Here is a 13,375-nt window from a genome sequence, read left to right as displayed (position 1 = left end):
GGTGAGTAACGAGGCAGTTGAGGGTATAATTGGTGTACATTGGTTATTCAGTGTTGTAAATGGAAATGGTGAAGAGTTTGTGGATTTGTGTGCTAAGATAAGAGTTTGTGGATTTGTGTGCTAAGATAATGACTGATTATTGGGAATACCTGGTTTAAAAAGATAGATATGCACAAATGTATGGATGTGAGTTGGAGAGATGATCACAGGGCATGATTAGATTATGTATTATTTGATAGGCATGCAAAAGAGAGATTGTTGGATGTAAATGTGTTGAGAGGGGCAGATGGTGGGATGTCTGATCTCTATCTTGTGGAGGCGAAGGAGGAGTTGTAGAGGTTTTCAGAAAAGTGGAGAGAATGTAGGGGAGGGAGAGTAAGTGAGCTTGGAAAGGAGACTTATGTGAAGAAGTACCTGGAAAGATAGAGTGTAGAATGGCAAAAGGTGAGAGCAAATGAAGTGAGGTGAGTTGTTGAGGAATGGGATGTATTTAGGGAAGCAGTGATGGCATGTGCAAGAGATGCATGTGCCATGTGAAAGGTGGGAGGTGGGCAGATTAGAAAGTATAGTGAGTGATGGGTTAAAGAAATAAAGTTATTAGTGAAAGGAAAAAGAGAGGGTTTTGGATGGTACTTATAAGAAAGGATTGCAAATGACTGGGAGATGTATAAGAGAAAGTGGCAGTGGCAGAAGGTTTAGAGGAAGGTGTTTGGGTTGATGAAGAGGGCAGATGAAAGCTGGGATGAGAGAGTATCATTGAACTTTAGGGAGGATAAAAAGATGTTTTGGAAGGAGGTAAATGATTCGTGAAAGACAAGAGAACTATTGGGAACATCAATGAAAGGGCAAGGGGAGGGAAGTGATAACAGGTAGTGATGGAGTGAGGAGGAGATGGAGTGAGTATTTTGATGGATTCTTGAATGTGTTTGATGATAGCATGACAGATGTATAGTGTTTTGGTTGAGATAGTGTGCGAAGTGAGAGAGTCAAGGAGAGTGGTTTGATGAAGAGAGAAGAGGTAGTTAAAGCCTTGTGGAAGATTTTGCAGTTGAATTTATTAAGAAAGGGAGTTGGATGGTATTACAGTTGAATTTATTAAGAAAGGGAGTGACTGTGATTGTTTATTGGTTTGTAAGGATATTCATTGTATGTATGGAACTTGGTGAAGTGCCTAAGGATTAGCAGATTTCATATTTAGTGCCATTGTACAGGGGCAAAGTGGTTAGAGGTGAGTGATCAAACTGCAGAGGCATAAGTTTGTTGAGTGTACCTGGAAAATTGTATGGGAGAGTATTGATTGAGAGGATGAAGGTATGTAGAGAGCATCAGATTGGGGATGAGCAGTGTGGTTTCAGAAGTGGTAGAGGACGTGTGGATCAAGTGTTTACATAGAAAGTATGTTTGAAATACTTAGAAAAACAGATGGATTTGTTTTTAACATTTATGGATCTGGAGAAGGAATATGATAGGGTTGACTGAGATATTTTTTGGAAATTCTTTAGAAAATATGGTGTGGGAGGTAAGCTGATAGAAGCAGTGAGTTTTTTTGTAGGGTGTAATGCATGTGTACCAGTAGGAAGAGAGGAGAGTAATTGGTTTCCAGTGAAGGTCGGTCTGCGGCAGGGTTGTTTTGATGTCAACCTGGCTGTTTCATTTGTTAATGGATGGGGTGGTTAGGGAGGTAAATGCAAGAGTTTTGGAGAGAGGGGTGATTATCCAGTCTTTTGGGGATGAGAGGGCCTGTGAAGTCAGTCACTTGTTGTTCGCTGATGATACAGCACTGGTAGTTGATTCGAATGAGAAACTGCAGAAGTTGGTGACTGAGTTTGGAAAAGTGTGTGAAAGGAGAAAGATGAGAGTAAATGTGAATAAGAACATGCTTATTAGGTTAAGCAATTTGAGGGACATGTTAATTGGAATGTAAGTTTGAATAGAGAAAAATTTGAGGAAGTGGAGTGTTTTTGATATCTAAGTGTGGACTTGGCAGTGAATGGAACCGTGGAAGCGGAAGTGAGCAATAGGGTGGGGGAGAAGGTGAAGGTTCTGGGAGCATTGAAGAATATTTGGAAAAAGAGAATGTTATCTCGTAGAGTAAAAATGTGTATGTTTGAAGGAATAGTAGTTCCAACAATATTATATGTTTGTGAGGTATTGGCTATAGATTGGGTTGTATGGAGGAGGATGGATATATTGTAAATGAAATGTTTGAGGATAATATGTGGTGTGAGGTGGTTTGATTGAGCAAGTAATGAAAAGATAAGTGATATTTGTGGTAATGAAAGAGTGTGGTTGATAGAGCAGAAGAGGGTGTGTTGAAGTGGTTTGAGATTATGGAAAGAATGAGTGAAGAAAGGTTGCTAAAGAGAATATATGTGTCAGAGATGGAGGGAACAAGGAGAAGCAGGAGACAAAATTTGAGTTGGAAGGATAGAGTGAAAAAGATTTTGAGCAATTGGGGCCTGAATATGTAGGAGGGTGAAAGGCATGCATAAAATGGAATGAATTAGATTGATGTGGTATACTGGGGTTGACATGCTGTCAGTGGACTGAACCTGGGAATGTGAAGCATCCAGATTAAACCATGGAAAGGTCTGTGGGGTCTGGATGTGGATAGGGAGCTATGGTTTCAGTGCATTACACATGACAGCTGGAGACTGACTGTGACCGGATGTGGCCTTTTTTTTTCTATGTTTTCCTGGCACTACCTTGCTGATGCAGGGGGTAGCAATGCTGTTTCCTGTGGGGTGGGGGTGGCACTGGGAATGGATGAAGGCAAGCAAGTATGTGTATATATATTTGTGTATGTATATGTATGTGTATGTATATATGTATATGAATATACATGTATGTATATATATGTGCTGCATATGAGTGGATGGATCTCTACATTTATTTCCTGGTGCTATCTCATTAATGCGGGAAATGGCGATCAAATATGATAAATGAATAGGTAATGTTTATTCATTTATCATACTTGACTGCTGCTTCCCATGCCAGCAAGGTAGTGCTAAGAAACAGATGAAGAAAGACACATCCACTCCTATACACACATATATATGCTTACGCACTCATACACGTATATTATATTTTTTTTTTGCCGCTGTCTCCCGCGTTTGCGAGGTAGCGCAAGGAAACAGACGAAAGAAATGGCCCAACCCACCCCCATACACATGTATATACATACGTCCACACACGCAAATATACATACCTACACAGCTTTCCATGGTTTACCCCAGACGCTTCACATGCCCTGATTCAATCCACTGACAGCACGTCAACCTCGGTATACCACATCGATCCAGTTCACTCTATTCCTTGCCCTCCTTTCACCCTCCAGCATGTTCAGGCCCCGATCACACAAAATCTTTTTCACTCCATCTTTCCACCTCCAATTTGGTCTCCCACTTCTCCTCGTTCCCTCCTCCTCCGACACATATATCCTCTTGGTCAGTCTTTCCTCACTCATTCTCTCCATGTGCCCAAACAATTTCAAAACACCCTCTACTGCTCTCTCAACCACGCTCTTTTTATTTCCACACATCTCTCTTACCCTTACGTTACTTACTCGATCAAACCACCTCACACCACACATTGTCCTCAAACATCTCATTTCCAGCACATCCATCCTCCTGCGCACAACTCTATCCATAGCCCACGCCTCGCAACCATACAACATTGTTGGAACCGCTATTCCTTCAAACATACCCATTTTTGCTTTCCGAGATAATGTTCTCGACTTCCACACATTCTTCAAGGCTCCCAGAATTTTCGCCCCCTCCCCCACCCTATGATCCACTTCCGCTTCCATGGTTCCATCCGCTGCCAGATCCACTCCCAGATATCTAAAACACTTTACTTCCACCAGTTTTTCTCCATTCAAACTCACCTCCCAATTGACTTGACCCTTAACCCTACTGTACCTAATAACCTTGCTCTTATTCACATTTACTCTTAACTTTCATCTTTCACACACTTTACCAAACTCAGTCACCAGCTTCTGCAGTTTCTCACATGAATCAGCCACCAGCGCTGTATCATCAGCGAACAACAACTGACTCACTTCCCAAGCTCTCTCATCCCCAACAGACTTCATACTTGCCCCTCTTTCCAAAACTCTTGCATTCACCTCCCTAACAACCCCATCCATAAACAAATTAAACAACCATTACATATATATATTTATTCATTTATTTATTTATTTTGCTTTGTCACTGTCTCCTGCGTTTGCGAGGTAGCACAAGGAAACAGACGAAAGAAATGGCCCAACCCGCCCCCATACACAGTGTATACACACACACGTCCACACACGCAAATATACATACCTATGCATCTCAATGTACACATATATATACATACACAGACACATACATATATACCCATGCACACAATTCACACTGTCTGCCCCCATTCACTCCCATCGCCACCTTGCCACACATGGAATACCTTCCCCCTCCCCCCTCATGTGTGAGAGGTAGCACTAGGAAAAGACAACAAAGGCCCCATTCGTTCACACTCAGTCTCTAGCTGCCACGCAATAATGCCCGAAACCACAGCTCCCTTTAAACATCCAGGCCCCACACAACTTTCCATGGTTTACCCCAGACGCTTCACATGCCCTGATTCAATCCACTGACAGCACGTCAACCCCGGTATACCACATCGATCCAATTCACTCTATTCCTTGCCCTCCTTTCACCCTCCTGCATGTTCAGGCCCCGATCACACAAAATCTTTTTCACTCCATCTTTCCACCTCCAATTTGGTCTCCCACTTCTCCTCGTTCCCTCCACCTCCGACACATATATCCTCTTAGTCAATCTTTCCTCACTCATTCTCTCCATGTGCCCAAACCACTTCAAAACACCCTATTCTGCTCTCTCAACCACGCTCTTTTTATTTCCACACATCTCTCTTACCCTTACATTACTTACTCGATCAAACCATCTCACACCACACATTGTCCTCAAACATCTCATTTCCAGCACATCCACCCTCCTGCGCACAACTCAATCCATAGCCCACACCTCGCAACCATACAACATTGTTGGAACCACTATTCCTTCAAACATGTATCTCACATGTATCAGCCACCAGCGCTGATACACACATATATATATATATATATATATATATATATATATATATATATATATATATATGTGTGTGTGTGTGTATCAGCGCTGGTGGCTGATACATGTGAGAAACTGCAGAAGCTGGTGACTGAGTTTGGTAAAGTGTGTGAAAGATGAAAGTTAAGAGTAAATGTGAATAAGAGCAAGGTTATTAGGTACAGTAGGGTTGAGGGTCAAGTCAATTGGGAGGTAAGTTTGTATATATAAAAAAGTTTATATATATATATATTTAAGAGTAAATGTGAATAAGAGCAAGGTTATTAGGTACAGTAGGGTTGAGGGTCAATTCAATTGGGAGGTGAGTTTGAATGGAGAAAAACTGGAGGAAGTGAAGTGTTTTAGATATCTGGGAGTGGATCTGGCAGCGGATGGAACCATGGAAGCGGAAGTGGATCATAGGGTGGGGGAGGGGGCGAAAATTCTGGGAGCCTTGAAGAATGTGTGGAAGTCGAGAACATTATCTCGGAAAGCAAAAATGGGTATGTTTGAAGGAATAGTGGTTCCAACAATGTTGTATGGTTGCGAGGTGTGGACTATGGATAGAGTTGTGCGCAGGAGGATGGATGTGCTGCAAATGAGATGTTTGAGGACAATGTGTGGTGTGAGGTGGTTTGATCGAGTAAGTAACGTAAGGGTAAGAGAGATGTGTGGAAATAAAAAGAGCGTGGTTGAGAGAGCAGAAGACGGTGTTTTGAAGTGGTTTGGGCACATGGAGAGAATGAGTGAGGAAATATTGACTAAGAGGATATATGTGTCGGAGGTGGAGGGAACGAGGAGAAGAGGGAGACCAAATTGGAGGTGGAAAGATGGAGTGAAAAAGATTTTGAGTGATCGGGGCCTGAACATGCAGGAGGGTGAAAGGAGGGCAAAGAATAGAGTGAATTGGAGCGATGTGGTATACCGGGGTTGACGTGCAGTCAGTGGATTGAATCAAGGCATGTGTATGGGGGTGGGTTGGGCCATTTCTTTCGTTTGTTTCCTTGCGCTACCTCGCAAACGCGGGAGACAGCGACAAAGCAAAAAAAAAAAAAAAAAAAAAAAAAAAGAATATACATATACATCCACATACATATACACATATATACATACACATACATATACACATATATACATATACATACACATACATATACTTGCTTGCCTTCATCCATTCCTGGTGCCACCCTGCCCCATATATATATATATACACACATACATATACATCTGTCTATCATACTTTGTCACTGTCTCCCGAGTTAGCGAGGTAGCGCAAGGAAATAGATGAAAGAATGACCTAACCCACCTCCACACACATGTATATACATACACGTCCACACATGCACATATACATACCCATACTTTTCAGTGTATACTTATATATATGTACACAGACATATACATATATACACATGTACATAATTCATACTTGCTGCCTTTATTCATTCCCATCACCACCCCACCACACATGAAATGATACCCCTACATATATATACATACACATATATATACACATATCAATATATACACATATACATACACATTATATCAACATATATACATATACACATATACATACACATACTCTTACTTGCCTTCATCCATTCCTGGTGCCATGCTGCCCCACAGGAAACAGCATCGCCACCTGCATCAGCGAGGTAGCTTCAAGAAAACAGACAGAAAAGGTCATATTCATTCACACTAGTCTCTAGCTGGCTTGTGTAATCCGCCAAATTCACAACTCCCTATTCACATCCAGGCCCCACAGACCTTTCCATGGGCGATACAGGTCTGACCATGCATGAAGGTGAAAGGCGTGCATGGGATAAAGTGAATTATATGGTATATAGAGGTTGAACATGCTGTCACTTGGACTGAAACAGGGCATGTGAGACATCTGGGATAAACCATGGAAAGGCCTGTGGGGTCTTCTTGTGGATAGTGAGCTGTGGTTTCAGTGCATTACACATGACATCAAGAGAATGAGTGTGAGTGGATGTTGCCTTTCTTCATCTGTTCCTGGTGTTACCTTGCTAATGCAGGAAATGACAACTGAGTATGAAAAAGAAATATGTTCAGTGATGTGGGACATGGGAAGGGTATGGGATGGCTTGGGATTCCTTATGTAATGAAGGGTGTAGCATGTTCTGGGGTTTAGTATGTTAATGTTTAAGGTGTATGGCATGTCATAGAGTTTGATATGCAAGAAAATTCCACAACTTAACTGTTTAAGGGAAGAAAGGGGTATAACAGAGCTGTCATATAAGGGGGATGGCATTTTATGTAATGAAGTGTGTGGCATTTTGTTGGGGTTGGTAATTAACTATCTGTACTGTATGGGGAGGGAGCTTTACACTCGTGGGGCCCCATCTGTTGAGCATTCTCTGTTGTGATACTGACTGTTAGATTTATGTATGCTGTCTGCAATAACCTTATCCTGAATCATTCAGTTCCATTCTTAAGGAGGGATGTTACGTGTGGTTATGGACATGAAATTTGCTGAGTGATAAGAGTGTGTGCTTTAAGGGGATATGGTCTTTACAAGTAAGGGTTGCTTATGGCAAGAAGTTAGGTTTAAATACAATGAAATGCATGTGAGAAGAGACTCATTTTACTGTGTGAGGGTGTATCATATAAGAAATCACATATATTCTTATAATTTATTTTCTTAACTTTATGAAATACTACTATTAGGCCTTACATGTATATATGTACAAATAACAGTTTGTAGTATTCTTTGAATCTGAAAGGTGCCTCAATGTTACAATGAAATTTTGTAGTGAGAAGTGAAATTTTATTCTTATTTATATATTTTTAGTGGAAAGTTGTTTGTTATGTGAAATCACACTGACTTATGCCTTACAGGTTACCTCCCGGACTGGCAGTGGAGTATGTAGGGTAGCTAAACTGGAGAGCAGTGTGGCATCTTAGCCCACTCGACATGGGGACGTGACACAACAACACTACGAACTCCAGAATCTCAAGAGATAAGGCTGTGATAATAAAGGATCTGAAGATAATACATAGAAATAGAAGATACCGTTGATCTCAAGTTGATCTTGAAAGATTTGAACAACTCTAGTTGTTTTTAGCGAGTTCCTTAGGAAGAGGCATAATAGCTATAACTTATATAAAGTATATAGATATATCTTTATAGTTTATTTATTTATCGCTGAAATCTATATCAGTGCTGCTCAGAATATAGTAAGAGCAGTCAGTGAGAATGCCTGGCAACAAAGGATTTATTAGATTTTGAACTGCAGTAGTCAGTGTGCATGATCAGTTATCGTCAAGAATTAAGCTCTCGTTAAATTCTGTAAAGAAAAATAGCTATCACTGTATGGTTGAGTTTCATATTTGTAGTCAAGCCAGTAAGTGTCTAAAAAGACCTTTTTTGCTAACAAGCATTTAGTTGGTCAGTATTCTTCCTGGGAGAAAATTTCGCCCTCACAGGAGCCGCCTCAGAGCAAGAATGGCGGCGGTTGAGGGTCAGGCAACACAGTTAGACTTCCATCAAGCTATGGAAGACTTCAAGACCATGTTCCCAGACGTCGATGCAGATGTCATTGAGGTAAGCTGCTATATGTTCATTTTTAGGATCAGCATCTGAAATTAAATCAGGGATAACTGAGGAGATGATGTTACTTTGGGTTAGTGTTGATAGAACTATGTTTTTATTGTTTATATATTCATTTATGATTACCCAGAACTGATTTCTGTGAAAGAGTCTTGGTGTTTTTTAAAGGTTCCTGCATTTCAAGGGTATGTTCTTTTCAGTTGCAGGGAAATATAAACTCCTTGTGAGTGAAAAGCTTTTTGATGAGACTGTACTACCAGTGACACAATCTTGCAGAAGGTGAGCTTTTTCTTGTGATATAACTTCAAGCAGGATGAGTCCGTATAGGTGGTACCAGACTACCCCTGCTTGAGATTACACTTAGAGTAAAAAATCACCTTTGGCATTGCTATGTCACTGGTAGTACAGTTACATCAAAGAACTTCTCTCTCCAAAGGAGTCTACATTTCCCTGCTACTGGAAGTAACACAGCCATGGGCTGCAGGATCCTTTAGAAAAGTCCTGGGTAGCAATAGGACTCTTTCATGGAAATTGGTTGTGGGCTTATGAAATAACTATGTATATATTAGGGGATAGGGGAGAAAGAATACTTCCCATGAATTCCCCGCATGTCATAGAAGGGGACTAAAGGGGGCAGGAGACAGGAAACCCTCCCTCCTTATATTCAAATTTCTAAAAAGGGAAACACAAGAAGGAGTCAAGCGGGGAGTGTTCATCCTCCTCGAAGGCTCAGATTGGAGTGTCTGAATGTGTGGGAATGTATCCAAGATGAGAAGAAAGGAGAGATAGATCATATGATTGAGGAAAGAAACCTGGATGTTCTAGCTCTGAGTGAAACGAAGCTCAAGGGTAAAGGGGAAGAGTGGTTTGGGAAAATCTTGGGGGTAAATTCAGGGTTTGGTGAGTGGACAAGAGCTAAGTAAGGAGTAGCACTCCTGAAGCAGGAGTTGTGGGAATATGTGATAGAGTGTAAGAAAGTAAATTCTAGATTGATGTGGGTAAAACTGATAGTGGATTGAGAGAGATGGGTGATTATTGGTGCTTATGCACCTGGTCACGAGAAGAAAGATCATGAGAGGCAAGTGTTTTAGGAGCAGATGAATGAGTGTATTAGCAGCTTTGATGCATGAGACCAGGTTATGGTGATGGGTAATTTAAATGTGAAGATGAGTAATGTGGCAGTTTAGGGTATAATTGGTCTACATGGGGTGTTTAGGGTTTTAAATGGAAATGGTGAAGAGCTTGTGCATTTGTGCTGTAAAAAGAACTCTGATTGGGAATACCTGGTTTAAAAAGAGATATACATAAGTATACATATGTGAGTAGGAGAGATGGTCAAAGGGCATTACTGGACTATGTCTTAATTGATAGGCATGCTGAGAGAGACAGCTGGAGGGATGTCTGATCTTGTGGAGGCAAATTTGAAGATTGTAGAGGCTTTCAGAAAAGAAGAGAGAATGTTGGGGAGAAGAGAGTGGTTAGAGTAAATGAGTTTGGAAAGGAGATTTGTGTGAGGAAGTATCAGGGGAGATCGAGTGTAGAATAGCAGAAGGTGAGAGCAAATGACGTGAAGGGAGTGGGTGAGGAATGGGATGTATTTAGGGAAACAGTGATGGCTTGCGCAAAAGATGCACATGGCATGAGAAAGGTGAGTGATGGGGTGAAGAAGCAAGATTGTTAGTGAAAGAGAAAAGAGGGGCATTTGGATGATATTTGCAGGGAATTAGTACAAATGACTGGGAGTTGTATAAAAGAAAGTGGCAAGAGGTCAAGAGAAAGGTGCAATAGTTGAAAAAGAGAGCTAATGAGAATTGGGGTGAGAGAGTATCATTAAAATTTAGGGAGAGTGAAAAGATGGTTTTGGAAGTAGGTAAATAACATGCGCAAGATTAAATAAGTGGTTGAGGATGTGTGGATCAGATGTTTGCTTTGAAGAATGTATGTGAGAAATACTTAGAAAAACAAATGGATTTGTATGTAGCATTTATGGATCTGGAGAAGGCATATGATAGAATTGATACGGATGCTCTGTGGAAGGTATTAAGAGTATATGGTGTGGGAGGCAAGTTGCTAGAAGCAGTGAAAAGTTTTTATTGAGGATGTAAGGCATGTGTACGAGTAGGAACAGAGGAAAGAGATTGGTTCCCAATGAATGTCAGTTTGCAGGAGGGGTGCATGATGTCTCCATGGTTGTTTAATTTGTTTATGGATGGGGTTTTTAGGGAGGCGAATGCAAGAGTTTTGGAGATAGGGGCAAGTATGCAGTCTGTTGTGGATAAGAGGGCTTGGAAAGTGAGTCAGTTGTTGTTCGCCGATGATGCAGTGCTAGTGGCTGATTTGGGTGAGAAACTGCAGAAGCTGGTGACTGAGTTTGACAAAGTGTGTGAAAGAAGAAAGCTGAGAGTAAATGTGAATAAGAGCAAGTTTGTTAGGTACAGTAGGTTTGAGGGACAAGTCAATTGGGAGGTAAGTTTGAATGGAGAAAGACTGGAGGAAGTGAAGTGTTTTAGATATTTGGGAGTGGATTTGGCAGCGGAAGGAACCATGGAAGCGGAAGTGAGTCACAGGGTGGGGAAGGGGGCGAAAGATCTGGGAGTGTTGAAAAATGTGTGGAAGTCGAGAACTTTATCTCAGAAAACAAAAATAGGTGTGTTTGAAGGAATAGTGGTTCCAACAATGTTATATGGTTGTGGGGCGTGGGCTATAGATAGGGTTGTGTGGAGGAAGGTGGTTGTGTTGGAAATGGGATGTTTGAGGACAATATGTGGTGTGAGGTGGTTTGATCGAGTAAGTAATGAAAGGGTAAGAGAGATGTATGGTAATAGAAAGAGTGTGGTTGAGAGAGCAGAAGAGGATGTTTTGAAATGGTTTGATCACATGGAGAGAATGAGTGAGGAAAGATTGACAAAGAGGATATATGTGTCAGAGGTGGAGGAAACGAGGAGAGGTGGGAGACCAAACTGGAGGTGGAAGGATGGAGTGAAAAAGATACTGAGTGATTGGGGCCTGAACATGCAGGAGGTTGAAAGGCGTGCAATGAATAGAGTGAATTGGAATGATGTGGTATACCAGGGTCGACGTGCTGTCAATGTATTGAACCAGGGCATGTGAAGCATCTGGAGTAAACCATGGAAAGTTTTGTGGGGCCTGGATGTGGAAAGGGAGCTGTGGTTTTGGTGCATTATACATGACAGCTAGAGTCTGAGTGTGAGCAAATGTGGCCTTTGTTGTCTAAATGTGTGTGGATGTAACCAAGATGTGAAAAAAGGAGAGATAGGTAGTATGTTTGAGGAAAGGAACCTGGATGTTTTGGCTCTGAGTGAAACGAAGCTCAAGGGTAAAGGGGAAGAGTGGTTTGGGAATGTCTTGGGAGTAAAGTCAGGGGTTAGTGAGAGGACAAGAGCAAGGGAAGGAGTAGCACTACTCCTGAAACAGGAGTTGTGGGAGTATGTGATAGAATGTAAGAAAGTAAATTCTCGATTAATGTGGGTAAAACTGAAAGTTGATGGAGAGAGATGGGTGATTATTGGTGCATATGCACCTGGGCATGAGAAGAAAGATCATAAGAGGCAAGTGTTTTGGAGGAGCTGAATGAGTGTGTTAGTGGTTTTGATGCACAAGACCGGGTTATAGTGATGGGTGATTTGAATGCAAAGGTGAGTAATGTGGCAGTTGAGGGAATAACTGGTATACATGGTGTGTTCAGTGTTGTAAATGGAAATGGTGAAGAGCTTGTAGATTTATGTGCTGAAAAAGGACTGGTGATTGGGAATACCTGGATTAAAAAGCAAGATATACATAAGTATACGTATGTAAGTAGGAGAGATGGCCAGAGAGCGTTATTGGATTACGTGTTAATTGACAGGCGCGCGAAAGAGAGACTTTTGGATGTTAATGTGCTGAGAGGTGCAACTGGAGGGATGTCTGATCATTATCTTGTGGAGGCTAAGGTGAAGATTTGTATGGGTTTTCAGAAAAGAAGAGTGAATGGTGAGGTGAAGAGGGTGGTGAGAGTAAGTGAGCTTGGGAAGGAGACTTGTGTGAGGAAGTACCAGGAGAGACTGAGTACAGAATGGAAAAAGGTGAGAACAATGGAAGTAAGGGGAGTGGGGGAGGAATGGGATGTATTTAGGGAATGAGTGATGGAGTGCACAAAAGATGCTTGTGGCATGAGAAGCATGGGAGGTGGGCAGATTAGAAAGGGTAGTGAGTGGTGGGATGAAGAAGTAAGATTATTAGTGAAAGAGAAGAGAGAGGCATTGGACGATTTTTGCAGGGAAAAAATGCAATTGAGTGGGAGATGTATAAAAGAAAGAGACAGGAGGTCAAGAGAAAGGTGCAAGAGGTGAAAAAGAGGGCAAATGAGAGTTGGGGGTCAGAGCGTATCATTAAATTTTAGGGAGAATAAAAAGATATTCTGGAAGGAGGTAAATAAAGTGCGTAAGACAAGGGAGCAAATGGGAACTTCAGTGAAGGGCGCAAATGGGGAGGTGATAACAAGTAGTGGTGATGTGAGAAGGAGATGGAGTGAGTATTTTGAAGGTTTGTTGAATGTGTTTGATGATAGAGTGGCAGATATAGGGTGTTTTGGTCGAGGTGGTGTGCAAAGTGAGAGGGTTAGGGAAAATGATTTGGTAAACAGAGAAGAGGTAGTAAAAGCTTTGCGGAAGATGAAAGCTGGCAAGGCAGC

The 13,375-nt window shown here is 41.5% G+C and overlaps 1 protein-coding gene across 1 annotated transcript in view; it reads left to right on the top strand.

Moving 5' to 3' along the window:
- LOC139745720 (CUE domain-containing protein 1) overlaps positions 1–13,375 on the top strand; it is a 224,691-nt gene that overhangs the window by 2,195 nt on the left and 209,121 nt on the right. Inside the window, 1 exon segment of the mRNA XM_071656179.1 lies at positions 7,974–8,679. Within this exon segment, the coding sequence (XP_071512280.1) occupies positions 8,581–8,679 (99 nt within the window). The 5' untranslated portion in view covers positions 7,974–8,580.

The sequence above is a fragment of the Panulirus ornatus genome, chromosome 62 (genome assembly GCF_036320965.1).
Source record: "Panulirus ornatus isolate Po-2019 chromosome 62, ASM3632096v1, whole genome shotgun sequence".
Lineage (NCBI taxonomy): Eukaryota > Metazoa > Arthropoda > Malacostraca > Decapoda > Palinuridae > Panulirus > Panulirus ornatus.
Note: the sequence above shows the minus strand (reverse complement) of the source record. Positions and strands in the feature narration are given on the sequence as shown.